Source organism: Coregonus lavaretus, assembly GCF_964263955.1.
Source record: "Coregonus lavaretus genome assembly, contig: HAP1_SCAFFOLD_275, whole genome shotgun sequence".
Classification (NCBI taxonomy): Eukaryota; Metazoa; Chordata; class Actinopteri; order Salmoniformes; family Salmonidae; genus Coregonus; species Coregonus lavaretus.
The window spans coordinates 15,001-42,960 of record NW_028166965.1 but is presented as its reverse complement, the minus strand read 5'-3'; the positions used below and the strand labels follow the sequence as shown (position 1 = coordinate 42,960).

Sequence of the window (27,960 nt, the reverse complement as noted above, 5' to 3'; positions counted from 1 at the left end):
CTTTCCGTGACTAATGGCTCGCACACATCGCACCGAATGTCTCTAGGGTTCGTCTGCCAATCGTTCCGCGCGCTGTGTTTTGACCACCCGCTGTAGACGTCTGACTGCCGACATTTTTCAAGCGGCTCTACATGCGAAATCGGTGCGCACTGCGTTCGCAAATTACGTTCAGAGGTGTTAAGTACTCTCGTCCAGCAACCGCTACTGGTGTGTCTGATCCCTAAGAAGTGCATGACCCTAATGTTTTCAGTGTGGTCATTGAGTAAGTAGTAGGCGGCATCCCTAGTTAGAGTATGACGTGCTAGTCCGCCAGCCCCCATCACTAGATCTCCACTGACATATGCTCCTTCTCTCCTTGGGGAAGAGAGATTGAATTTATCATCTCAATGGCCTTTCCTTGCTTCCCACTCACTCCATTACACAAATCCCAGCTTTGCCTTCCTTGCGTGGTAGAAGATACACAGTGATCTGTCTCCTCTGACAGATCATATGCATACACATCTGCTGACATGTCTAGCTGGAGGCTGATAGCATATTAACCAGGCAGACAGACAGCCGAGGAAGCAGTCATTTGCTCTCATGAATGCAATAATGTTGATTGGGTGGACAGCTTTTTTATTAAGAAAGTAAACTATGTCCTTATATCACTTGATAGTAACACAGATATCACATTCATATAGATGCCTCAAAGATAGCCTGTATAAAGCCAATTTAATTTGCTTTTGGAGGATGTCATCATTTTGCAATGTTGGGTTGGCAGATGTATTGTTTTTCTAAATTTGAGTGGAGATATGAAGTGGTTTAAATGTATTTTGAGGCAGTAACTCCCAGCACCACAAACAACATAAGCTTGATAGTGTGTGGTTTAAATTACCACCACAATAAAATTATACTGAAGGAACAGGTGAAGCCATTGAAATGCTGGTGGTGAGAGAGAATTAATCATTATGCTTCTGATAGTGACATCAGTATGATGAGTAGAGTGACTCCAATATAACAACAATTGTACCTGGTTCAAATGCATGTTTGTAAAACAATGATTATGGCATATGCCTGGACAATTTGAATAAAACACCAACAGTTTGTCTTGTTAGTTAGGTCATGATTTCCCGGCCTAAACAGATTTTTTTTTAAATACATTTGCTCTTAATACACTCTTGGTGAAAGTTAGCCATAGAGACTTGTTATCATGATGCAAAAATTCATTTGGCTCCCAGCTTATAATACATATGGCTGACTGATAGATGGATCTAGGTGGCATTTAATAGCTCAATAAAGGAAAGGCTTTAGGCAAGGGCTATAGCCCACAACCTCAGAGATAATGTAGACCCTAAGGTATTCATTCTGTCTTATTTCAAACCATTGATGTTGGCTGTCAGGTAGAGGTCATTCATCTTCCCTTCTAAAGTTGAAGACAAGTTAGACAAGTTTTAGTTCTAGCAACAGTTCTCTACTACCACATTGGTCCTCTCTAGCTCATTGGTCCTCTCTAGCTCATTGGTCCTCTGTAGCTCATTGGTCCTCTCTAGCTCATTGGTCCTCTGTAGCTCAATTGGTAGAGCATGGCGCTTGTAACGCCAGGGTAGTGGGTTCGATCCCCGGGACCACCCATTCGTACAAATGTATGCACACATGACTGTAAGTCGCTTTGGATAAAAGCGTCTGCTAAATGGCATATTATACATTAATGCAAATTCACGAGACCATACCGGTATGTGGGTTTAACCGTTTTAATATAAGAAAGAAAGACATTGGGAACACATTGGGATCTGCGTGCTTTGATAAACACACAATCCTCTCACAGGAGTTGTGTGTGTGTGCATGCATCAATATTTTGTCTCATATTGTACATAAATGGATGCAAGGCAAAGATAACAATTGAGGGGGTATACTGCCACCTTCTGGTATGAATGATCATTTTCCTGTCTTGAGTTTTCTAATCTTTTACTGCTCACTCACTGCCTATCAGTTTTGAAACCCTCCTTTATGGTAGCTATTAGTATATAGGCCTTGTATGTGTGTACTATGTACAGTGTGTGTGTCATATTTTGTGTTTGATTGATATGTTTTTGATAATTCAAAGCTACTAGGCATGTTGGATTTAATTTAAACTAGTCTGCAATCTGTTTTAACAAAACAACTTATACATTGTATCACTTCACAATGTTACAGTATCCAACAGTTTACTGTCTGCAGGTACTGCTGGATATTGGGAGGTCTTTATTTGCAGATGATGGGGCCTTATGGAAGAGGGGAAGATACAGTATGTACCATACATAGTCAGGAAAGTACAGGAAGCAATTGAGGAGGTAGAACGGTGAGCATTAATGTGGGGATTCAGGTTCTCTGTAGAGAAAACTCAGACAGTGTTCTTTACCAGGAGGAAGGTGGGAGATGAGGTACGCCTGAGGTTGTACGGGAGAGAACTGGAGAGTTTGGGGGTCTTCAGGTTCTTCGGGGTGTACTTTGACACTAGGCTGAACTTGCAGAACACATTGAGAGAGTGGTGGGAAAGTGTAAGAAGGTGCTAAATGTGATGCACTGTCTGACAGGGATGGAATGGGGGGCTGGGTATTCCTCACTGAGGACTATGTATGTTGCATTGATCCGATCTGTAATAGACTATGAGCGTATGGTTCGGCAGCCCGGACCTCACTGGAAGACTAGATGTCATACAGGCACTAGGACTCAGAATATGTAGTGGGGTGTTTCGGACCTCCCCAGTGTCCACACTACAGGTGGAGATGAGGGAGATGCCATTGCAGATTAGGAGACAGCAGCTGGCAATTAACTATTGGCTCAACCTACAGGGACATGGGGTGTCTCATCCTGCGAAAGGGGTGCTATAGGCATGCTGGGAACATGAGCGAGGACAGAACACAAGCTTTGGGTGGGTGGGTAATATCCAGGCGAGGGAGATGGAACTGTATGGAAGGGAGTTTAGCACCACGGTAGCTATTCCTGTGAAGATTACACTAAGATAGGGAGGGTGTTGAGTCATCTGATTTGTTTAAAAGACATCTGGATACTGTATATCAGATGTTTTTGCCCATTTACACAGATGGTTCAAAAGACCCAAGGACAGGACATACTAGGTCAGCATTTGCAGTGCAGGAATGTCAGGAAACGTATAACAGACCACCTGGCTGTATACACAGAGGAGCTGATGGCTGTACTGTTGGCCTTGCAGTGGGTGGAGGAAGTCAAGCCAGACAGAGTAGTTCTTTGCTCTGACTCATGTGCAATGTTGATGAGTCAGCAGTCCTTTAGCTCATGTAACAGACAATACCTGCTGTATGAGGTACTACAAAACCATGGCAGGGTTTGACAGATGGGTATACAGACAAGATACACTTGGGCCCCAGCCCATGTTGGGAGGGAGGGGAACGAGGCAGCTGATGTACTGGCTAAACAGGCCCTTAGTAGTGGGGAGGTGGAAGTTGAAGTTTCAATGAGTAAGGCAAAAGGCCTGATATGGACAGTGGTGGTGCAGAGATAGCAGGAGCAGTGGAACAGAGACACTAAGGGCAGGCATCTATTCCAAGTACAGAGGAAAGTTGGGGAGGGGAAGACGGTAGGAAGAGAGAAGAGAGGAGGCCATCTTTACAAGGCTAAGGGTGGGACACAGCCGATCGCATAAGACAGCATCCAATAGGAAGGTGTGATTATTGCCAGGAAACAGACAGTGGCGCATGTGCTGATACAGTGTGGGCAGTATGAAAGGGAAAGAGAGAGACTGAGATCCAGTATGAGGGAGAAGGGGATACAGGAATTTAGTTTAAAGACCGTACTGAGTAGAACATCATTAGATACCGTCTAATAGTGTATATTTTTTAGGAGAAACAGGGCTGGCAGGTAGGATTTAGGTAGGATTCCTCCATCTCTGGCCCACACTCCAGTATAGTAGGTGGCAGTAATGTGCCATAACGTTGGATGCCAACCGCCACAGAAGAAGAAGTTTACCGTCTGGGTGTTTTGATGATCTCATCTAGACACGTGACATATCCGCACTTTTGGCGATTTGATAGTTGAATCCGGGCAGTGGGGCAGAACCGACAACTGCACTGAGGTATAATAAGAACGGGCAGGACAGCCATTTTATTATAACAACATCCATGATCCATCTGAAATTACAGTAACATATTTGGATTCCTGCGCAACCATGGGCCAGTGTGGGATTACTTCATCAAAGACCGTCCTGGTGTTTCTGAATCTAATATTCTGGGTAAAATATCACGAACATGTATTCGACGCTAGGTAGTCAAGGTTGGGACTAATTACAGTACGCAACATATATTGCTAACGTTAGCTGCAGCAAAGGGAGCCGTGTGCTAACATTAGCTAGCTCACGTTAATTCTCTACAAAGTGAATATGTGGTGCTTCCCACCATCTTGTCTAGTTTGTTCTTTATTAAATTATACATTATTTCTCAAATGTATGCTTTGCTGTTATTGAAAGAAAACGGGTAGAACATGGACAGGTAGCCAGCAGATCCGACCCGCTAGCTTACAGCTGCACAAGGGTCGAACAGCATTCCTGTGTATATTAACACACTTTCCGGAAATGGCTGCTGTTGCTACTGCTCGCTAACATGAGGAAGAAAACGGCAGTTTACTTAAAACTAGTACTCGTTAACATTTGGGATAATGTGACAATTCGGAGTACAACGCATTTCTCATCCCTGGATGGAGGTACATTTTCCGAGCCATATCTCGCGCCGGCTCCGCGGTGTCTTAATATACACAGGATGCTGTCAGACACTAGTGCAGCTGTAAACAGGCGTGTCGGATCTGCTGGCTAATGCTGGACAGGCATTTGCCATTGTTGTTAGCTCTAGCTTTTAGCTAACTAACCGTCCGACGTTTAGTGCTGCAATTTGTTGCATGAAAACCAGCGAGATAACAATAAATTAGATAGAATAAAATACTGCATAACGGTGGGTAAGACTATATGCACGATTGTAGGTTGTGCCAGTCAGCTTAGCAGAAAACGTATCACTGTGTGAGGCCTAGCTAGCCTGTTAGCTGACGCCTAGCCGCCATGCGCCGATGTCACCTGACATTTCATTGCAGTATCAGGGTTTTCACAAGTTAGTATTGCATATTGTTTAGGCCTAACCTCTCACTCAATCTCATCTGATAGTAGCCTGACGACTCACACTAAATTACGACGCTTCTCTGTCGTTCGCTACATACTTTCATTACCGAGAAGAAACTAACGTAGAGTTTGGCTGGAGCAAGGAGTCTGGGTAGCAGCCAGACAAATCTGATCGTGCTTGGTAATGCAGTGTGCAGCAATGTTCACTTAGCTTACATGACTGAGTATTCCTTTTTTATTTATTTGTTTTATTACATTTCAAATTGCAATACAATAACAAAAAAACATAGGACATCACTACACATATTTTCTCTAAAGAAACATAAAATAACATTAAAGTAAAAGAAATCACTAGTTTTAAATGTTAAAGTACCTCAAATATAATAAATAGAATAAGGTCAGGGGTTAGAATTGTATAAACCTATGAAAGAGTTGTAAGAATACATATTTTTTGTTGTTGTTATTGACACATTCTAGAGATTTTATGAAATATTGGATTTATTTTAAGGGTATATTTTGTGTAAGATTTTAAAGTGAAACTGAGGATTCCCTTGCTACACGCCAGCAGCTAGCCAGTGACGACATACCAACATTGTTTTAACAACAAACACACATAAAGCGATGTCTCAGTCTGGACTCAATATTGGGTTTTCTTTCTGATAAACAAAACAACATTGGTTTCTCTTTCTGATAAACAAAAAAACTTTGGAGGTTACATTGCCTGACACGCACTGTCTCTTGCTCTTTGTCTCTCTCTCTCATTGCCCCCTCTCTAGGCTGCAGCTGGAATTCTGTGTTACATTGGAGCCTATGTGTTCATCACATATGATGACTATGACCACTTCTTTGAGGATGTGTACACCTTGATCCCAGCGTCCATTATAATAGCAGTCGGGACTCTGCTGTTTATCATTGGGCTGATTGGATGCTGTGCCACAATACGAGAAAGCTCCTGTGGACTAACAGCTGTAAGTATTTTTTTAAAACACATGGATACAAAAGTAATTTCTAGTCTTTGGACTAGATATTGAGTTGATCATATCTCTTCTCTTTGCACCACAGTTTGCTGTCATTCTCCTGCTGGTGTTTGTCACAGAAGTTGTTGTGGTGGTTCTTGGCTATATCTACAGAGCAAGGGTTAGTATTTACATTTTACATTTTAGTCATTTAGCAGACGCTCTTATCCAGAGCGACTTACAGTTAGTGAATGCATACATTTATTTTATTTATTTTTTCCTACCCCCTGTGGGAATCGAACCCACAACCCTGGCGTTACAAACGCCATGCTCTATCAACTGAGCTACATCCCTGCCGGCCATTCCCTCCCCTACCCTGGACGACGCTGGGCCAATTGCGCGCCGCCCCATGGGTCTCCCGGTCGCGCCGGCTACGACAGAGCCTGGATTCGAACCAGGATCTCTAGTGGCACAGCTAGCACTGCGATGCAGAGCCTTAGACCACTGCGCCACTCGGGAGACCCGAGTATTGACCCAAGTATTGGCCTACTGTCTAGTGTCTAATCACACAGTTACAATAGGGAAGGATGAAGGGGAATGCAGTTTGTTACCCGAGTATTGACCCAAGTATTGGCCTACTGTCTAGTGTCTAATCACACAGTTACAATAGGGAAGGATGAAGGGGAATGCAGTTTGTTAGCATTTAATATGAATTTTATAATTCTTGCACAGATTAAATTGACGTTGTTGCTTGTACTCAGGTGGAAGATCAGGTGAACCACTCCATTCAGAAGGTGTATGATGAATATAATGGCACCAACACAGACGCCCCCAGCCGTGCCATCGACTATGTGCAGAGACAGGTGAGAACAACACTACTGGATTTAAAAAAAGATGACTATAGGTGAGTTTGCAGGTGCCCACAGCCGTCTCACTCTCTCTCTCCTCCCGCCCTCTCCCCCGTCATAGCTCCACTGCTGTGGCATCCACAACTACTCTGACTGGAGGAATACTCGCTGGTTCAAGGAGTCCAGAAACAACAGTGTTCCAGTCAGCTGCTGTAAACCCAACATCAGCAACTGTACTGGAACCATGAGCCGGCCTGGCGATCTCTACCCAGAGGTAAGAGAACACGCACACACAAGCGTTTCCATGTGCAGGTTAATATACAAACGAAAATAAATATAGTCTATAAAGGGACCTTTGTAGCTCAGTTGGTAGAGAATTGCGCTTGTAACACCAGGGTAGTGGGTTTGATTCCCAGGACCACACCAACGTAAACTGTATGCCCGCATGACTGTAAGTCGCTTTGTATAAAAGTGTCTGCTAAATGGCATATATTATAAATCCCATTGGCTATGCAGGGAGGTTGGTTCAGGTTGTCTTTCAATCGCATCATCTCTCTACGGGCGGCAGGTTGCTTAGTGGGTAAGAGCGGTGTGCCAGTAACCGAAAGGTCACTGGTTCTAATCCCCGAGCTGACTAGGTGAAAAATCTGTCGATGTGCTCTTAAGCAAGGCACTTAACCCTAATTGCTCCTGTAAGTCGCTCTGGATAAGAGCGTCTGCTAAATGACTAAAATGTAAAAATGTACTATGCCTGTCTGTCTTGAGCTTGTGCTCTCACTAGCAAATTTACAGCATTGTATCAACTGGTACCGGCCCACAAGGTTTCCTGCACCAGTGAGTCTGAAAAGTCTTCACTGTATTTAAAAGAGAATTTACAGACATGTCATACAAGTCCACAAAGGAAGAATATTTAGATTAAGTAATTTTGCTTCCCTCCTAATCTAATGCCTAGTCAAGTAGCTTAAAAATGCTGGAAACCGTGCAAATCAAGCTAGCTAGTTAGCTAACTAGCTACTGTACCAAGGATGTTTAAAAATAAATAAATACAAATAATAATAATTAACACTGAAACAGAGGAGATGGAGACATGCATTTTGCAAGGAGCCACCGTTCACTTGGTAGGCTCTCATTTCTCCTTGCATATTTATTGTAGTCACTTGCATGTGGTGTCAATTTAATTGTCATTGGGCACTCCTAGAAAACCATTACCTAACACATGACGGCATTCAAATTGATTTCTATTTGATTTGGTTGGACATTCGACCGGCACATTTCTTTCCTAAAGAAAATACTGACACACACACACACACACACATGCATGTTTTTAATATTTTTCTTTTTTCCTCTAGGGCTGTGAAGCTCTTGTTGTGAAAAAGCTGAAAGAAATAATGATGTATGTCATTTGGGCTGCTCTGACCTTCGCAGCTATACAGGTAAACAACTATATGGGATAGAAATGTGATATTTGATAACATCTGAACCATGTGTACCAGGAGCATGTTAACTAGAGCTGCAGTAATGTCATCCTGCAGTGGAGAGTCTCTAGTCTAGTAGGCCTTGAGCTGCTGCTGAGAAGTTGACCTGATTGTGTCAAATCGCTTTTTCAATTTTTCAACGCTACCTTACAACATGGGTTCTGCTGACCAGTCACTGCCCTTCTCCTTATGAGGATAACTTGCTCTATTTACGGCGTCACTGGATGCATAGTAATTATGAAATGGATGTTCAAATGCATTCGCATGAGTCATAACAGTGAATGCTGCAGGTATCCAAAACAGCCACTGCTGCCTTTGGGATGGGGGAGATCAGGAAGAATCAGATCCACCAAAAAGGTGTAAAGTGGTAGAAAACTCGAGGTTGAAGCACTCTAGTGGGTTTTAATATAGAAAGCCTTTATTCTCCATGCATAAAGAGCATTAAAAACCCACCCTGATGAAGGCATGCGCCACATTGTGCAGGTGTTAATGCTCATTGTACCGGGTTAATGAAGACTAGAGTGCCTCAACCTGGATTTTTTTCTACCTTATTTGTAGGTATGATTCTTCTGGTTCTCCTTCTTGTTCTACTTCATTCGAAGAACTTCACTGCACACACCAACTTCTCTTCAGTTAATTGAATCACGTGTGATGGCATGGCACAAGGCTGGGACAGAAACCCTGCACTAATGTTGCTCTGGGAGCAGGACTCCTGGAAATTCTAGTCTCTCGCGACAAGACTTTGAGTAGCTGGGCCAGTGCACGTGAAATTTGATTCTGGGTTGCCGGGATGATGAAAATGCTAACTATGCGTACTGTTGTATTCCTCCATCTGCCCGTAGATGCTGGGGATGCTGTGTGCCTGTGTAGTGCTGTGCAGGAGGGGTCACGACCCGGCCTATGAGCTACTGGTCACCGGAGCAACCTACGCATGAGGAGGACACAGGCCCCGCCCGCACCAAGGGCTCCACCAATAAGAATAAAGAAAAGAAGCCTCACCTGACAAGTCCACAGTTTGTGGTTTTCAGCTGTAGTAAGCTCAAGCACACCTTGCACAGGATAACTATTAGGTATACACTGGTGATGGGGGGGAAATCCGTGAAAATAATGATTTATTGAACATGCTTTGTAACTTATTTTTATTTTAAATGTTTTTTTTAGACACTATGGAACGCCTAAGGCCAAAGTTGTTAAATGGCGAATTGATATTAATGTTGTTTTCCTTTTGCTTAAGAAATACAGCCTTGCCTGTTTTTATTTTCCCTTTTGGGGCACATAAGGGATGATTAGGGGCTCTTTATAGAAGAGGAGAACTACTGTTCAGCGCAATATGTGGAATGTACTCCTTTCTCATGTGACAGTTTGCACTATGACTAAAGCTCTGGAGGTATTTAAGGAATATTGAATCATGTGAATATTAGAAGTACCTTTATCTATGAGGGATCCGGTAGTGTACCACTAAATTGTGAGTCAGTTAACCCATCTCCAGTCTCTCCATTCATAGGTAGTGTAGAAGTACTTTATCAGTGTTACCTAAGACCCATGTGTAGATAGAGCTTTGTGTTACAAGTTGGTACATACGTAGGTGTTTTCCGAAACACATTCTAATACCAAGTAGGAAAGGGAAGGGGTGAATCTCAATTGTATTTTCTTGATTCCTTTCTCCTTGCCTCCTTTTAAAATACATTGGAGGAGAAGATCCAAGTGGAGAAACCTCAGATCTGTGCAAAATTGTGCTTTGAGAAGATGAGGAGGGAGAACATGAGGAATAAAAAAAAGTTACAATTGAGATCCAACCTTATCTGGGCATTTGATGTAAACCACCAAAGAATTGGGACTGAGAGGGAGTCACTGTTTTGTTTAGTATTTTTGTGGCATTGTGTATTATTTTTCAAACATAGAAGTTGATATTTAGACTTGTAGCATTGCAGAAAATAATGTGAAACAAAATCATGTAAATAGATTGGGGAGAGGAAAGAACTTGAAATAAACCTCTACATTTCAACTAAAACATGTTTTATTGTTCACTGATGAACTGAAGTGCCACTATTTCATGTATCCATACTAAGGAAACTACAAAGTAAACATTAAATATTTTATGAATCAAATATTACATCAAATACAGTATACAGCTGTTGGTATTGATTCAGATGCACTACTACTTTCTCTTGTAGATCACTTCTCATGTTGGTCTAAACTAGTGCAGTTATTTTATCCCCACACACATATTTACAATTGATACATTTATAGTTTGACTGTAGTTTTATGTATGGTATCTGAGATTCACTATGGTGCCGTGAAAAAATATTTGTCCCCTTTCTGATTTTCTTTATTTTTGCATATTTTGTTTACTGAATTATCAGATCTTCAACCAAAACCTAATATTAGATCAAGGGAACCTGAGTTTACAAATAACAAAAAAAAACAGACTTATTTTACCTATTTCATTAACAAAGTTATGTAACACACAATTCCCCTGTGTGAAAAAGTAATTGCCCCCTTACACTCAAATGTTTGTGCCACCTTTAGCTGGAATGACTGCAACCAAATGCTTCCTGTAGTTGTTGATCAGACTCACATCACTGTGGAGGAATTTTGTCCTACTCTTGCATGTAGAACTGTTTTAACTCAGTGACATTTGTGGGTTTTCAAGCATGAACTGCTTGTTTCAAGTCCTGCCACAACATTACAACATCTCAACGTCCGTGAGCTGAAGTGCAGCTGGGACATGCAGCAAGACAATGATCCAAAACACACAATCAAGTCTACATGAAAAGGGCTAAAAAGCAACAAATGTGAAGTTTTGGAATGGCCTAGTCAAAGTCCAGACCTAATCCCAATTGAGATGTTGTGGCACGTCTTGAAACGAGCTGTTCATGTTTGAAAACCCACAAATGTCGCTGAGTTAAAGCAGTTCTGCATGGAAGAGTGGGCCAAAATTCGTCCACAGCGACGTGAGAGACTGATCAACAACTACAGGAAGCGTTTGGCTGGAGTCATTGCAGCTAAAGGTGGCACAACCAGTTATTGTATGTATGTATAAGTATGTAATTGTTGTGTTATTTGTTCACTCAGGTTCCCTTTATCTAATATTAGGTTTTGGTTGAAGATCTGATTACATTCAGTATCACAAATATGCAAATGTAGAGAACATTTGAAAGGGTGCAAATACTTTTTCATAGCACTGTATGAACAGTGCCTTCGGAAAGTATTCAGACCCCTTTACTTTTTCCACATTTTGTTACATTACAGCCTTATTCTAAAATTGATTAAATTGTTTTTTTCGTCATCAATCTACACACAATAACCCATAATGACAAAGCAAAAACCGTTTATTTTTTATTTTAGCAAATTATTGAGGAAAGAAAAATCTCAAGGATAATCAATGGAAACAGGATGCACCTGAGATCAATTTCGAGTCACATAGCAAAGGGTCTGAATACTTATGTGAATAAGGTATTTCTGTTTTTTATTTTTAATAAATTAGAAAACATTTCTAAAAACCTGTTTTTGCTTTGTCATTATGGGGTATTGTGTGTAGATTGCTCAGTATTTTTATTTATTTAATCCATTTTAGAATAAGGCTGTTACATAACAAAATGTGGAAAAAGTCAAGGGGTCTGAATACTTTCCGAATGCACTGTATGTAGTAGGCCTGTTGGGTGAAAAAGACTGACAATCTCTGGTGCAGCATATAAAAATAGTTCATGGGGAACACACAGTCATGACTCATGTTCCAAGTCAGTTCAGGGAGTCATCTCTACTGCCGGATAATCTATTTCTGAAAAGTCTTGAACAAAGGATCAGAACATCTGAGTAAGAAGCAGAAAGGGTACTCCGCATACTAAGGTTTTGAAGAACTACGGTATGTATGTGTGATTGTGCATGAGTATGTGTGTGTGTGCGCGTGTGTGTGTCCATGCATGAATGTGTGTGTGACTATGTCTATACTTTGGCCAGGTAGGAGCCAGGTACCAGCCCAACCTGTCCGTTTCTCTCCACTGTCCACCAGCCGTCTTCACTCTGTTCTATCACCACCACCACATCCCCTTTAGACACTGACAGCTCATCTGGGTCCTGGGAGCACAGGGAACACAGTGTTAGTAATATAAGTATGAGGCTTTTAATTACTGTATGGCTCATATACAGTACATACATACAGTATAATACAGATCAGTGGAAAAGCTTATGTAAACATGAGCCATCAATATTTGAACTAGTTATATAGTGATATTTCATAATGTCAGACGCATCACAGAGTTCTGTAATGACGTCTGTAACTTGACACCTGTAACCGTTTGTGCAGGTTTCACCTGTAACTTGACACCTGTAACCGTGTGTGCAGGTTTCACCTGTAACTTCACACTTGTAACTTGACACCTGTAACCGTGTGTGCAGGTTTCACCTGTAACTTCACACCTGTAACTTCACACCTGTAACCATGTGTGCAGGTTTCACCTGTAACTTGACATCTGTAACCATGTGTGCAGGTTTCACCTGTGCAGAGTAGTCATAGAACACCATGAAGGTATCATCATCATCATTCTCATCGGTTGTCACTGCAGGCAGGGCCGCTGCAGCTGCAGACTGGAAGCCAGGTATGGACGCATACACTCCATCTGAACTCTCAGGTACTGTTTGATCACTAGGTGGCACTGCTGGCTGGGAAGTTGAAGCCTCACTGATACTCATCTTTGAACCAGAGTTTCGTGGCAGAAGATTGGAGAACCTGCAAAAATACATTTCATGTCACATTCTCAAATATATATGAATGTGTTGATGACATATAGCTATGTGAATATAGTGATACAATGTGCATATTAGAATTCCTATGCATTCAACTGTTATTCCAGTGTTACAAAGTGTTAGAGCTTGTTTAGCAGAAACACTATGTGGTGGTTTCCTGGACACAATGAAGCCTAGTCCTCAATTAAAAAGCACTGTCAATGGAGATTCTCCATTGAGCTTGATTTGTAGTCCAGGACTAGGCTTAATCTGTCTTCAGGAAACTGCCCCTACGAGTCCCAGGTTCTGCTAACTGACCTTTTCCTGACCCCTCCCCCTCCGCAGTGAGCGCCGCCGTTGTTGTCACCCATTGGCGATGGCTCCCTCTCATAGTAGTTCTCAAACACAACGGGGTCTAGAGAGATGAGGAAGGAAGTCCACAGAAATTAAGGATAGCCAATAGAGAGGGTGTATAGCGTAAAATATGTTATTCAGAGGAACTGTTACACTAGAACAGCAGAGACACACATAGAGTACAAACCCGTTACAGTTACTCTAAGAAGTGTTTGCCATTGGTGCCAATGTTGACAGCACCCCTGGCCCTTCACGCTCTGTTCCTGTATTCAGTGAGCTCTTACCTGGTGGACTTGAACCTGTTGTCTTCAACTCTATGAAACAGTTGTTATCTGCTGTGATGTCACACGTCTCCAGAATATTCCTCACCTCCTCGTAAAACTACAAAAAAATGTTTCTCATATTCATGCTCAGTCTTCGAAGAGGCTTCAATGATTTAAAATGATAATGGGTCGACAAATAAGATCCATTTTGGTTGATCACCAGATAAATTGCATGTTAGGCAGTGTAGAAGTGGTACTAATAGAGTTTCATGTAGACAGTAGTTCATGGACCCATCCATAAACCATTTGGTTATTGTCTGAAGTGTGGTCATTGTTGAGCTCACCTCGTCGTCTTTGACACATTGCATAGAGAAGTGATTACAGTGGTCCCAGAGGGCACACCTCAGGATAGTGATGCGGTCCCCCTCCTGCTGCTGAAACACCTGGAACAGCAGAGACACACATTCAGTACAAACCCTTCATCATCTATCCCTATATATACTGAACAAAAATATAAACGCAACATACAACAATTTCATTGATGTTACGGAGTTACACACTGAACAAAAATATAAACGCAACGTAAAGTGTTGGTCCCATGTTTCATGAGCTACAATAAAAGATCCCAGAAATTTTCCATACACACAAAAAGCGTATTTCACTCTAATTGTGAGCACAAATTTGTTTACATCCCTGTTAGTGAGCATTTCTCCTTTGCCAAGATAATCCATCCACCTGCCAGGTGTGGCATATCAAGAAGATGATTAAACAGCATGATCATGACACAGGTGCACCTTGTGCTGGGGACAATAAAAGGCCACTCTAAAACGTGTCGTTTTGTCACACAACACAATGCCACAGTTGTCTCAAGTTTTGAGGGAGCGTGCAATTGGCATGCTTGCCAGAGAACCATAAGCCAACTCTAACGTTGTTTTAGAGAATTTGGCAGTACGTCCGACCGGCCTCATAAACAACAGACCACGTGTATGGCGTCGTGTGGGCGAGCAGTTTTCTGATGTCAACGTTGTGAAAAGAGTAGAGTACCTCATGGTGTCGGTGGGGTTATGGTATGAGCAGGCATAAGCTAGGGACAACGAACACAATTGCATTTTATTGATGGCAATTTGAATGCACAAATATACCGTGACGAGATCCTCAGGCCCATTGTGATGCCCTTTTTAAAAAAAGATATCTGGGCCTAATTTATTTATTTCAATTGACTGATTTCCTAATATGAGCTGTAACTCCGTAAAATCACTGAAATTGTTGCATGTTGCGTTTATATTTTTGTTCAGTATACAATCTCGCTCAAAAGTGACTGCACACATTAAGGTGGCTAACCAGGCATAACCAGGCTCTAAATAACTTTACAAGCTACTGTAATAGCTGATTCATAAGGCATATCAGGCTTACGTACTCACTCGGTAACGTTCAATATTGTGCTTTGAGAGGCACTACGCTTGATTGTGAATTTCATACTCTGACCTACAATCTTAGAAAAAAGGGTTACAAAAGGGTTCTTCGGCTGTCCCCATAGGAGAACCCTTTTTGGTTCCAAAAAAAGGGTTCTTCAAAGGGTTCTCCTATGGGGAGAGCCGAAGAACCCTTTTAGGTTCTAGATAGCACCTTTCTTTCTAAGAGTGTGGTGTGGATGTATGTACAGAAGCCACGGGGGGGGGGGGGGGGGGGGGGCTGTGGTGTGTATAATATATAGGCCTACTCAGACATACAGCAGAAGGGGGCGTGGTGTGCTGTGGTGTGAGGCCGTAGTTGGGTTATTAACAGTAGTGGGTTGGTGAAATGTGAAAAGTTGTGGCTGTGTAACAGAGAGCTCTAACCTCACATGTGCTCTTGTGTGTTCCCTCCCAGTCCTGACGAACTCTCTCCAGCTGCTCTATGTTCAACATGTATTGTTTCTCTGTACAGGTGGAGGACAATAGAGGTTAGGGAATACTTTACATTTATTGCATCCTAAGCAGTCTTCTTTACTTGGATTACAATAATAAATTGATGTTTTTTCAATAATCAGATCAATGATAATAAATCCATAATGGATTTACAGATTCATTGATTCATTCATCCATTGATATCATCACAAACAAAGAAAAGTACAGTATATTGTATGGTATGGTTCAGACCTGCTTCAGTGGCGGCTTGCCTGCATTGCTTGGCCTTGTGTTGTACCTGAGGAAGACGAGCAGTAGAGGATTAAAGCTCTGAATCAAAACGTGACTGCTAAACAAAACAATAAAACAGACAGTTCTCCTTTAGAAGAAAATATCAGGATGTGCTCCGTTTACGCTCCTGACTCTCTGTTCCTCTACAGATCTCCATTTTCAGAACGCACACGGAACAAACATTTCTAAGAAATAGACAAGTCAATTCCAGCAATTGCAATCATTTCAGTGGGCATTACATTGTAAATGCCTTGCATTATAACCAACTCATAGACTCACAGAACCAGTCTAGTTTACTTCAGTGATGTAGTAAAAAAAAAAAAGAGGTGGGTAAACTGATCGCCGGTCGTGGTGAAAAAAGTAACACTTCCTATTTTTTCAATGCATATTTCTGCAAAAGGTGGATGAACTGTTGGGCAAAATAAAAAAGTGGGTAGACTGCGTTTCCTTGTGTTTTCCTCCACTATACCGCTGGTTTACTTGTAGTAGGAAAACAGTAATAAAGGGAACAGTTTCATAGCCTTCTCTGATACTGACAAATTGAGTTGCAGTAGAACAACAGTGCATTCGGAAAGTATTCAGGCTTTGTCCACATTTTGTTACGTTACAGCCGTATTATTATAATTTTTTCATCAACCTACACACAATACCCCATAATGACAAAACAAAAACAGGTTGTTAGACATTCTTGCAAATGTATCAAATAAAACAAAACTGAAATATTACATTTACATTAGTATTCAGACCCTTTACTCAGTATTTTGTTATAGCACCTTTGGCAGCGATTACAGCCTCGAGTCTTCTTGGGTATGACGCTACAAGCGTGGCACACCTGTATTTGGGGAGTTTCTCCCATTCTCCTCTGCAGATCCTCTCAAGCTCTGTCAGGTTGGATGGGGAGCGTCGCTGCAAAGTTATTTTCAGGTCTCTCCAGAGATGTTCGATCGGGTTCAAGTCCGGGCTCTGGCTGGGCCACTCAAGGACATTCAGAGACTTGTCCCGAAGCCACTAATGCATTGTCTTGGCTGTGTGCTTAGTGTCAGTCTGAGGTCCTGAGCGCTCTGGAGCAGGTTTTCATCAAGGATCTCTCTGTACTTTGTTCCGTTAATCTTTCCCTCGATCCTGACTAGTCTCCTAGTCCCTGCCGCTGAAAAACATCCCCACAGCATGATGGTGCCACCACCATGCTTCACCGTAGGGATGGTGCCAGGTTTCCTCCAGACGTGACACTTGGTATTCAGGCCAAAGAGTTCAATCTTGGTTTCATCAGACCAGATAATCTTGTTTCTCATAGTCTGAGAGTCTTTACGTGCCTTTCGGCAAACTCCAAACGGGCAGTCATGTGCCTTTTACTGAGGAGTGGCTCCGTCTGGCCACTCTACCATAAAGGCCTGATTGGTGGAGTGCTGCAGAGATGGTTGTCCTTCTGAAAGGTTCTCCCATCTCCACAGAGGAACTCTAGAGCTCTGTCAGAGTGACCATTGGGTTATTGGTCATCTCCCTGACCAAGGCCCTTCTCCCTCGATTGCTCAGTTTGGCCGAGCGGCCAGCTCTAAGAAGAGTCTTGGTGGTTCCAAACAAATGTAAGAATGATGGAGGCCACTATGTTCTTGGGGATCTTCAATGCTGCAGACATTTTTTGGTACCCTTCCCCAGATCTGTGCCTCGACACAATCCTGTCTCAGAGTGCTACGGACAATTCCTTTGACCTCATGGCTTGGTTTCTGCTCTGACATGCACTGTCAACTGTGGGACCTTATATAGACAGGTGTGTGCCTTTCCAAATCATGTCCAATCAATTAAATTGACCACAGGTGGACTCCAATCAAGTTGTAGAAACATCTCAAGGATAATCAATAGAAACAGGATGCGCCTGAGATCAATTTCGAGTCTCATATTAAAGGGTCTGAATACTTATGTAAATAAGGTATTTCTGTTTTTTATTTTATTTTATCTAAAAACCTGTTTTCGCTTTGTCATTATGGGGTAATGTGTAGAGACTGATGAGGATTTTAACAAATTTAATCAATTTTAGATTAAGGCTGTAACGTAACAAAATGTGGAAAAAGGGAAGGGGTGTGAATACTTTCCAAATGCGCTGAATAACTAGGTGTATTACATGTGTATAATTGCAGGGTTCGCAGTGGTGTCACCTTCTCTGACTGGTTTGGTGTTGTGGCTGTGTGTGTGTAGTTCCAGGGATGGCATGGTGATACAGTCCCTTTTGGGGAGGTGGTGTTACCTTCTCAGACTGGTTGGGGGCTGTGTGTGTGGGTATAGTTCCAGGGTTTGGGGAGGTGGTGTTACCTTCTCAGACTGGTTGGGGGCTGTGTGTGTGGGTATAGTTCCAGGGTTTGGGGAGGTGGTGTTACCTTCTCAGACTGGTTGGGGGCTGTGTGTGTGGGTATAGTTCCAGGGTTTGGGGAGGTGGTGTTACCTTCTCAGACTGGTTGGGGGCTGTGTGTGTGGGTATAGTTCCAGGGTTTGGGGAGGTGGTGTTACCTTCTCAGACTGGTTGGGGGCTGTGTGTGTGGGTATAGTTCCAGGGTTTGGGGAGGTGGTGTTACCTTCTCAGACTGGTTGGGGGCTGTGTGTGTGGGTATAGTTCCAGGGTTTGGGGAGGTGGTGTTACCTTCTCAGACTGGTTGGGGGCTGTGTGTGTGGGTATAGTTCCAGGGTTTGGGGAGGTGGTGTTACCTTCTCAGACTGGTTGGGGGCTGTGTGTGTGGGTATAGTTCCAGGGTTTGGGGAGGTGGTGTTACCTTCTCAGACTGGTTGGGGGCTGTGTGTGTGGGTATAGTTCCAGGGTTTGGGGAGGTGGTGTTACCTTCTCAGACTGGTTGGGGGCTGTGTGTGTGGGTATAGTTCCAGGGTTTGGGGAGGTGGTGTTACCTTCTCAGACTGGTTGGGGGCTGTGTGTGTGGGTATAGTTCCAGGGTTTGGGGAGGTGGTGTTACCTTCTCAGACTGGTTGGGGGCTGTGTGTGAGGGTATAGTTCCAGGGTTTGGGGAGGTGGTGTTACCTTCTCAGACTGGTTGGGGGCTGTGTGTGTGGGTATAGTTCCAGGGTTTGGGGAGGTGGTGTTACCTTCTCAGACTGGTTGGGGGCTGTGTGTGTGGGTATAGTTCCAGGGTTTGGGGAGGTGGTGTTACCTTCTCAGACTGGTTGGGGGCTGTGTGTGTGGGTATAGTTCCAGGGTTTGGGGAGGTGGTGTTACCTTCTCAGACTGGTTGGGGGCTGTGTGTGTGGGTATAGTTCCAGGGTTTGGGGAGGTGGTGTTACCTTCTCAGACTGGTTGGGGGCTGTGTGTGTGGGTATAGTTCCAGGGTTTGGGGAGGTGGTGTTACCTTCTCAGACTGGTTGGGGGCTGTGTGTGTGGGTATAGTTCCAGGGTTTGGGGAGGTGGTGTTACCTTCTCAGACTGGTTGGGGGCTGTGTGTGTGGGTATAGTTCCAGGGTTTGGGGAGGTGGTGTTACCTTCTCAGACTGGTTGGGGGCTGTGTGTGTGGGTATAGTTCCAGGGTTTGGGGAGGTGGTGTTACCTTCTCAGACTGGTTGGGGGCTGTGTGTGTGGGTATAGTTCCAGGGTTTGGGGAGGTGGTGTTACCTTCTCAGACTGGTTGGGGGCTGTGTGTGTGGGTATAGTTCCAGGGTTTGGGGAGGTGGTGTTACCTTCTCAGACTGGTTGGGGGCTGTGTGTGTGGGTATAGTTCCAGGGTTTGGGGAGGTGGTGTTACCTTCTCAGACTGGTTGGGGGCTGTGTGTGTGGGTATAGTTCCAGGGTTTGGGGAGGTGGTGTTACCTTCTCAGACTGGTTGGGGGCTGTGTGTGTGGGTATAGTTCCAGGGTTTGGGGAGGTGGTGTTACCTTCTCAGACTGGTTGGGGGCTGTGTGTGTGGGTATAGTTCCAGGGTTTGGGGAGGTGGTGTTACCTTCTCAGACTGGTTGGGGGCTGTGTGTGTGGGTATAGTTCCAGGGTTTGGGGAGGTGGTGTTACCTTCTCAGACTGGTTGGGGGCTGTGTGTGTGGGTATAGTTCCAGGGTTTGGGGAGGTGGTGTTACCTTCTCAGACTGGTTGGGGGCTGTGTGTGTGGGTATAGTTCCAGGGTTTGGGGAGGTGGTGTTACCTTCTCAGACTGGTTGGGGGCTGTGTGTGTGGGTATAGTTCCAGGGTTTGGGGAGGTGGTGTTACCTTCTCAGACTGGTTGGGGGCTGTGTGTGTGGGTATAGTTCCAGGGTTTGGGGAGGTGGTGTTACCTTCTCAGACTGGTTGGGGGCTGTGTGTGTGGGTATAGTTCCAGGGTTTGGGGAGGTGGTGTTACCTTCTCAGACTGGTTGGGGGCTGTGTGTGTGGGTATAGTTCCAGGGTTTGGGGAGGTGGTGTTACCTTCTCAGACTGGTTGGGGGCTGTGTGTGTGGGTATAGTTCCAGGGTTTGGGGAGGTGGTGTTACCTTCTCAGACTGGTTGGGGGCTGTGTGTGTGGGTATAGTTCCAGGGTTTGGGGAGGTGGTGTTACCTTCTCAGACTGGTTGGGGGCTGTGTGTGTGGGTATAGTTCCAGGGTTTGGGGAGGTGGTGTTACCTTCTCAGACTGCTTGGGGGCTGTGGCTGTGGTGCTCCTGTCAGCAACCTGCTCTGCCTCGTCTGCTTCTTTACATTTCTGCTCATAGGACTTCTTAGACTGGAGATGGACAGAAGAGACATGCAGGGAATCATCATTGAAGCAGCCACAGTGGTCTATTGTGTCATATGTTTTATGTAACAATCAATACAACCTCTAGCAATGGTGTATCTCTGTAAAACTGTATGCAACTGTATGCAATGTCATCATGGTGAATGGTTCAATCCTTCAACATTTAGGTCCATATGTACACTACCAGTTAAAAGTTTGGACACATCTACTCATTCAAGTTTTGTTGTTATTTTTGCTATTTTCTACATTGTAGAATAATAGTGAAGACAAAATAACACATATGGAATCATGTAGTAACCAAAAAAGTGTTAAACAAATCAAAACATATTTAAGATTTTAGATTCTTCAAAGTAGCCACCCTTTGCCTTGATGACAGCTTTGCACACTCTTGGCATTCTCTCAACCATCTTCGTGAGGTAGTCACCTGGAATGCATTTCAATTAACAAGTGTGCCTTCTTAAAAGTTAATTTGTGGAGTTTCTTTCCTTCTTAATGCGTTTGAGCCAATCAGTTGTGTTGTGACAAGGTAGGGCGGGTATACAGAAGATAGCCCTATTTGGTAAAAGACCAAGTCCATATTATGGCAAGAACAGCTCAAATAAGTAAAGAGAAATGACAGTCCATCATTACTTTAAGACATGAAGATCAGTCAATCCAGAAACTTTCAAGAACATTGAAAGATTCTTCAAGTGCAGTTGCAAAAACCATCAAGCGCTATGATGAAACATATGAGGACCACCACAGGAATGGAATACCCAGAGTTACCTCTGCTGCAGAGGATAACTTCAATAGAGTTACCAGCCTCAGAAATTGCAGCCCAAATAAATGCTTCACAGAGTTCAAGTCACAGACACATCTCAACATCAACTGTTCAGAGGGGACTGTGTGAATCAGGCTTTCATGGTCGAATTGCTGCAAAGAAACCACTGCTAAAGGACACCAATAATAAGAAGAGACCTGCTTGGGCCAAGAAATAATAGCAATGGACATTAGACCAGTGGAAATTTGTCCTTTGGTCTGGAGTCCAAATTTGAGATTTTTGGTTCCAACCGCCGTTTCTTTGTGAGATGCGGTGTTGGTGAATGGATGATCTCCGCATGTGTATTTCTCACCGTAAAGCATGGAGGAGGAGGTGTTATGGTGTTGGGGTGCTTTGCTGGTGACACTGTCTGTGATTTATTTAGAATTCAAGGCACACTTAACCAGCATGGCTACCAGAGCATTCTGCAGTGATACGCCATCCCATCTGGTTTGGGCTTAGTGGGACTATCATTTGTTTTTCAACAGGACAATGACACAACACACCTCCAGGCTGTGTAAGGGCTATTTTACCAAGAAGGAGAGTGATGGAGTGCTGCATCAGATGACCTGGCCTCCACAATCCCCCGACCTCAATTGAGGTGGTTTGGGATGAGTTGGACGGCAGAGTGAAGGAAAAGCAGCCAAAATGTGCTCAGCATATGTGGGAACTCCTTCAAGACTGTTGGAAAAGCATTCCAGGTGAAACTGGTTGAGAGAATACCAAGAGTGTGAAAAGCTGTCATCAAGGCAAAGGGTGGCTATTTGAAGATTGTTTAACACTTTTTTGGTTACTACATGATTCCATATGTGTTATTTCATAGTTTTGATGTCTTCACTATTATTCTACAATGTAGAAAATAGTAAAAATAAAGAAAAACCCTGGAATGAGTAGGTGTGTCCAAACCTTTGACTGGTACTGTATTGCTGGCTTCAGATTGGTTGATGTATTTTCTTGTACAGGATGATCAGTCTTCACCGCTTTCGCTCCATTTCTCTCACTCTGCCATTGGCTCTTGCCACTTGTCTCACTACAGAGTAGCCTACTAATGTAGCGCATCTATTCGGTATGTAAATGCTCTCATAGAGAATAGGGTTATATACATGGTGTTACACAGGATGTTCAGTATGATACTGTAATGATACTCACAGAAATAGGCCCAAGTTTATGTATATTTAAGCAAAAAGGCCCGAGTGGATGTGGTATGTGGCCAATATACCACAGCCAAGGTCTGTTCTTATGCACAAAGTAATGCGAAGTGCCTTGAATATAGCCCCTTAACATATACCACAAATCCCAGAGGTGCCTTATTGATATATAATAAACTGCTTACCAACATAATTAGAACAGTAAAAATATATGTTTTTGTCATACCCGTGGTATACGGTTTGATATACCAGCCTTCAGGGCTTGGATCACCCGGTTTATAATTGAGCATAGATCATGGGACTATGAGAGGTGAGATCAGTATAGATGCAGACCAAAATGTTCATTTCTGAGGCCTGTGCTATCCTACCAGTTCCCCACCATAACAGGGCCAAAGTCTGTGGTTGGTGTGTGGGTGTGTGGGTCTATATTCTGTTTCCTACCCTCTTCCTCTTGCAGAATTGCACTGTGATGTGTGTTCTCTCTTGGGTAGCTCACCCCTCTCTTCGAGGTAGCTAGGTCTACTGTGTGTAATGCCAGCCTTCCTCTTTTCTGGGTATGAACTCTTACACTGCACTCTTAGAAAAAAGGGTTATTCGGCTGTCCCCATAGGATAACCTTTTACCTTGGTTTTCAGATAGAATCCTTTTGGGTTCAATGGAGAACACTCTGTGGAAAGGGTTCTACATTGAACCCAAAAGGGTTCTCATTTCACAGTCGCTCTTATTCAGAGCGACTTACAGGAGCAATTTTGGTTAAGTGCCTTGCCTCAAGGGCACGTAGACAGATTTTTCACCTCGTCTGCTCTGAGGTTCAAACCAGTGACCTTTCGGTTACTGGCCCAACACTCTTAACCGCTAGGCTACCTGCCACCTGTCTCCTACGGGGACATCCGAAGCACCCTTAAGTTCTAGATACCATTATTCTAAGCATTTGGCTAAAGTCCCTTACAACTTTCAACTTTCAGACTGTTATATTACCCTCTGTGTATGTACCCCTGGACTTAGTAAATAGAATGCCTACCTCCATGGTCTTCTTGTATAAGGACACCTTCATCTTCTGAACTTTCTCCATAATCCCCTCAAACTGAACGAGGACAAACAACAGCTAGCAACTCAGAAATAGAGGTTTTTTAAATGTATTTTCTAAATGAAATAAGCACTCAATGACACATTTCAAACCTTTTTCCTCTGATCTTTCTGCCTCTCTCTGAATATTTCCATCTTCTTGACCTCTTCCCGTAACATTCCGGATAGCTGGATATGCAGATTCCCGATGTTTTCAATTTCTGTCAAAGGAAACAGTTATTTTAGTATATTGTCATTGGGCTTTGTTCTGGAGAGATGCAGTAGACAGGACAAACTTACGTGTTTTAAGTTGATCAAAGGAGGCTTTCAGAGTGCTGAAAAAATAAGAATGATGCATTTATCAATAACAGGTAGTTGCTCTCTCTCTCTCTCTCTCTCTGTCTCTCTCTCTCGCTCTCTCTCTCTCTCTCTCTCTCTCTCTCTCTCTCTCTCTCTCTCTCTCTCTCTCTCTCTCTCTCTCTCCTCTCTCTCTCTCTCTCTCTCTCTCTCTCTCTCTCTGATGGCACAGATTCCACCGAGGGCTAGCATGCGTGACTCAATGGCATTGTGTGCCACTACTGAACCTGACTCTATCATTATTATGCTATCATTGGACTCTATTGAGTTAAGATTGAGCATTCTGTCTTCTAACAATACCCCTATATTATTGTATTGGCTACCCATTCTATTGCCTGTGAAGTGGCTGTGGTATAAGCAAGTGGCAAGCACGCCATGCCAGGTTATGGTAATGTTTGTAAAGAAAAAAAAAGAACATTACATTTGACATTTGATTTGGGCCAACGTCCCCCCAATGTTATTTTGATCTGTTATGACTGCATTTTGGCTAACTTATGCATAGTAGGTATTAATGGAGTTGCTCTATATATGTATGTAACCAGCCATTTACCTGATCTCTGTCTGCCCCCCAGCTTTACGGGATATTGTCACCAGGTCCTTCCCATATCTCTCCTCTGCCATGGCCCTGTAGACAGACAGACAGACAGACAGACAGACAGGCAGACAGGCAGGCAGACAGACAGACAGACAGACAGACAGACAGACAGACAGACAGACAGACAGACAGACAGACAGACAGACAGACAGACAGACAGGCAGACAGGCAGGCAGACAGACAGACAGACAGACAGACAGACAGACAGACAGACAGACAGACAGACAGACAGGCAGACAGGCAGGCAGACAGACAGACAGACAGACAGACAGACAGACAGACAGACAGGCAGACAGACAGACAGACAGACAGACAGACAGACAGGCAGACAGGCAGGCAGACAGACAGACAGACAGACAGACAGACAGACAGACAGACAGACAGGCAGACAGGCAGGCAGACAGGCAGACAGGCAGGCAGGCAGACAGGCAGACAGGCAGACAGGCAGACAGGCAGACAGGCAGACAGGCAGACTTAAAAGCTCTGTGTCTTGTAGAGTGTAGACCAGTCTTTGAGTTATATGAACATTCCGATTCAGTATGCAATCACTGCTGACCAACCCTGCATGTGTTTTGTATGAAGTTTTAATGACGTCAGAGAAACCCTACCTCATCTTCAGCAGTTCCTCCACATCTTTGCACATCCGCCTGCCATCACATAGTCTCTGTATCAGAACCTCATAGCCCAGATGATTAGTGAAATCTACTCCCTATAGAGAGAGAAAGAGAGATATATGTTGTAACCCACAGTTACACAACAATAGTTACAACATAAACGTTTGACTCAAACTGCCCAGTGGTTTTTCTCTGTGTTTAGTGACATATACTGAACAGTTAAATTTCACAGAATTTTAGGGATTGGTTCCCATAAAATGGGACCTAGTGTCTTTACAACATGGTATATGAACCTGCTGAAATTCACAAAGTATCATAAAAACTTGTTACAGGACATACAAACAATAACAGACAATAGAGTCAGGGGACTGTCCAGAGGACCATAGAATATTCACTTTGAACAACTTTTAGTTGCACACAGCATAACAGAAATCCATTTAATGTGTTCTCTTTCATGTGTGAAGATGACAGGTAGATTATAAACTGTTGCCTTGGATGCAAATCTATCTGGACAATGAGAGGGCTAAATCCGTAACCACCATGAGCAGGAAGGGAGCCATAGCAACCAACGCCTCAGGGGACACCTGTGCCAATATACTATGATACCTCACATACAACAGAAAATACCAGATAAAAATGTGGAAATTGTGGTGAAATGGTTCAATCACCTACAGTGCATATCCAGGGGGTTATCAGTAAGAGTTGAACCCAGACCTTCCAGCTTTCCCACAGCACTCAGTTCAGTTCCTAATTTCATTTGCATGTTATTACTGTGGACATCATATTCTGTCAGACAATTGTCATATTTTAGAAACCTAATACATGTTTGCTTTAAAAGGCTCACTACACTTTCTTGTCTGTAAATGGTTGAGAATCAACAAAATACAAATATTTCTGGACAGTGAGATTTTAAATGAGTTATCAGTAGCCTATGTAGTTATGTACTGTATATATTTCGATCAAGACACACACCAAAGCAGCATATCAACAGACAATGGTAGCAGATGGTAACTTACCCAAAAGGCATCTTTAAACAGCAAGGGAGTCATTCTGTTGTGTTATACATGTACTTCCTCAAAGTTCAATGTTAATATCCTCTTTATCAACTTTTACAAAAAACATAAACCACTTAAGTTTAACAGATTCCTTATTGAGATAAAAAAAAGATCTATATATATATATATATATATATATATATATATATATATATATGCAGGACAACTCCAGAATGCCTCAGCTGTTATAACAGCAATATCACTGTTCAACTTTGAATTGTACTTGAATGAGGAAGAAGTCCCCTATGATGTCACTTTCCACAGACACCACCTCTTGCTGAGATATGTATATAACTACAGTTTTAATAATCATTTGAAAAATAGATCATATAGAATTTCAGATCTAAAACGGATTCATAGACTATGACTAAAATGTAAATGTATATTGGGCACAGATTGTGCCTTTGTTCATGAAAAATAGCCATAGGGGGAATTGATTATATGTTTTATTAAACGCCTTTATGGACAGATCAGTTTGATGATAAATGATCTCTGTATAAATATAGTTTTTCATTTAAACTAAATTAACTTTAACAGCTAACACATACCGACCTCTAGTGGTTTACTCAGGGAAATACATAAACCATCACTTTCGAATGTTACAATGAGTCCCGCGCAGCCTCCTTGAAAGTTGAAACGATGTAGCAGCACAACTATAAACATTAGGCCTAATGTTGTGGTTAAATATTCAAGTTCTTGAAAATGTCCATGAAGGTAAAATGCCATCAACGGGACGGGAGGTAAACCAAGAGGCACAATTATGTCGAGGTTCGACCTAAGAATTGAGAGCGTTGATATTTATTTTCTGATCATCTGATGTATATTTTTTCTTAACAATTTGCTAAATACTTGCAAATAAACATGCCTCATTCAGATTGGGGCTACAATTAATTCCTGTTTCACAATATGACCACAAGAGGGAGACACAGACCTCTTCTGCACTCCCAATGTATGTGCTTAACTGACAATAAGATACTGTATGGGTCCACCAAATCCCAATAGACCGAAAATCGACCCAAAACCTAAATCTCCGTTTTATGTCGAAATTGTGCCCTGGACATGTGTGACTGAGGAAATGGTAACACATGGATGAACAAACACATGAAAGCCTATTGATTTTCAGAGTGATAGAGGATGGCCGTGTGGTGTCTCAGTCTCTCACTGTCCTCCTGGTCAATAAGATGTGTGAAAATCTGAAGGCTCTCTCTCTCAGCAGGGGAATCACCTAGTTACTATTATCTACCCAGAGACAGAAACAGGTTACAGAGGGCATTCCAATCAATACACTAGAATGGTAGCACTCTGTCTGACTAAACGATAGGCCTGAGGTATTGGGCTTGCAAGTTAACATTTTCAACTCCTCTGTATTGTTTGTCATCAACTCATTTATTACCAATAATGCCATCGGACCCTAAATAATCCCAAGGGTTTTAGTGATGGAGATTTGCCCCTTCTCTACACTCTTAGAAAAAAAGGTGCTATCTCAAACCTTAAAGGGTTCTTAGGCTGTCCTCATAGGAGAACCCTTTGAATAACCCTTTTTTGGTTACAGGTAGAACCCTTTCTACAGATGGTTCTACATGGAACCCAAAAGGGTTCTACCTGGAACCAAAAAGGGTTCTCCTATGGGGACAGCCTAAGGACCCTTTTGGAACCCTTTTTTTCCCTAAGAGTGTACATCGTCCTCAAAAGTCTTTAACCCTTTCAGTCTGCATGAATAGGAGCATTGACATTTATC

General features: G+C 43.0%; 2 protein-coding genes across 2 annotated transcripts; one reads left to right on the top strand and one right to left on the bottom strand.

Annotated features, from left to right (window-relative positions):
* The first annotated feature begins 4,026 nt into the window (after positions 1–4,026).
* Positions 4,027–10,553, top strand: LOC311106356 (tetraspanin-3-like). Its single transcript, XM_084188434.1, has 7 exons — positions 4,027–4,225; positions 5,875–6,066; positions 6,161–6,235; positions 6,816–6,917; positions 7,024–7,176; positions 8,252–8,335; positions 9,220–10,553. The coding sequence occupies exons 1-7, from the start codon at positions 4,163–4,165 to the stop codon at positions 9,310–9,312; spliced, it is 762 nt and encodes a 253-aa protein (XP_084044560.1). The 5' UTR covers positions 4,027–4,162; the 3' UTR covers positions 9,313–10,553.
* Positions 10,459–26,271, bottom strand: LOC311106350 (proline-serine-threonine phosphatase-interacting protein 1-like). Its single transcript, XM_084188433.1, has 14 exons — positions 26,184–26,271; positions 25,162–25,262; positions 24,509–24,583; positions 23,902–23,936; positions 23,716–23,822; positions 23,558–23,620; positions 20,479–20,577; positions 15,858–15,903; positions 15,558–15,637; positions 14,064–14,162; positions 13,741–13,837; positions 13,421–13,517; positions 12,875–13,106; positions 10,459–12,454 (listed from the first exon to the last, which is right to left on the bottom strand). The coding sequence occupies exons 1-14, from the start codon at positions 26,214–26,216 to the stop codon at positions 12,323–12,325; spliced, it is 1,296 nt and encodes a 431-aa protein (XP_084044559.1). The 5' UTR covers positions 26,217–26,271; the 3' UTR covers positions 10,459–12,322.
* Positions 26,272–27,960: the final 1,689 nt, after the last annotated feature.

Bases quoted from the DNA above. Each gene is read 5' to 3' on its own strand.
- LOC311106356 (XM_084188434.1), top strand. From the start codon at position 4,163: ATGGGCCAGTGTGGGATTACTTCATCAAAGACCGTCCTGGTGTTTCTG. The intron at 6,067-6,160 runs GTAAGTATTTTT...TTTGCACCACAG, and splicing joins GCTCCTGTGGACTAACAGCT to TTTGCTGTCATTCTCCTGCT. The intron at 6,918-7,023 runs GTGAGAACAACA...CCCCCGTCATAG, and splicing joins TCGACTATGTGCAGAGACAG to CTCCACTGCTGTGGCATCCA.
- LOC311106350 (XM_084188433.1), bottom strand. From the start codon at position 26,216: ATGACTCCCTTGCTGTTTAAAGATGCCTTTTGG. The intron at 23,937-24,508 runs GTAAATGGCTGG...TTATTTTTTCAG, and splicing joins GGGGGGCAGACAGAGATCAG to CACTCTGAAAGCCTCCTTTG. The intron at 12,455-12,874 runs GTGAAACCTGCA...CTGTGCTCCCAG, and splicing joins TCTATGACTACTCTGCACAG to GACCCAGATGAGCTGTCAGT.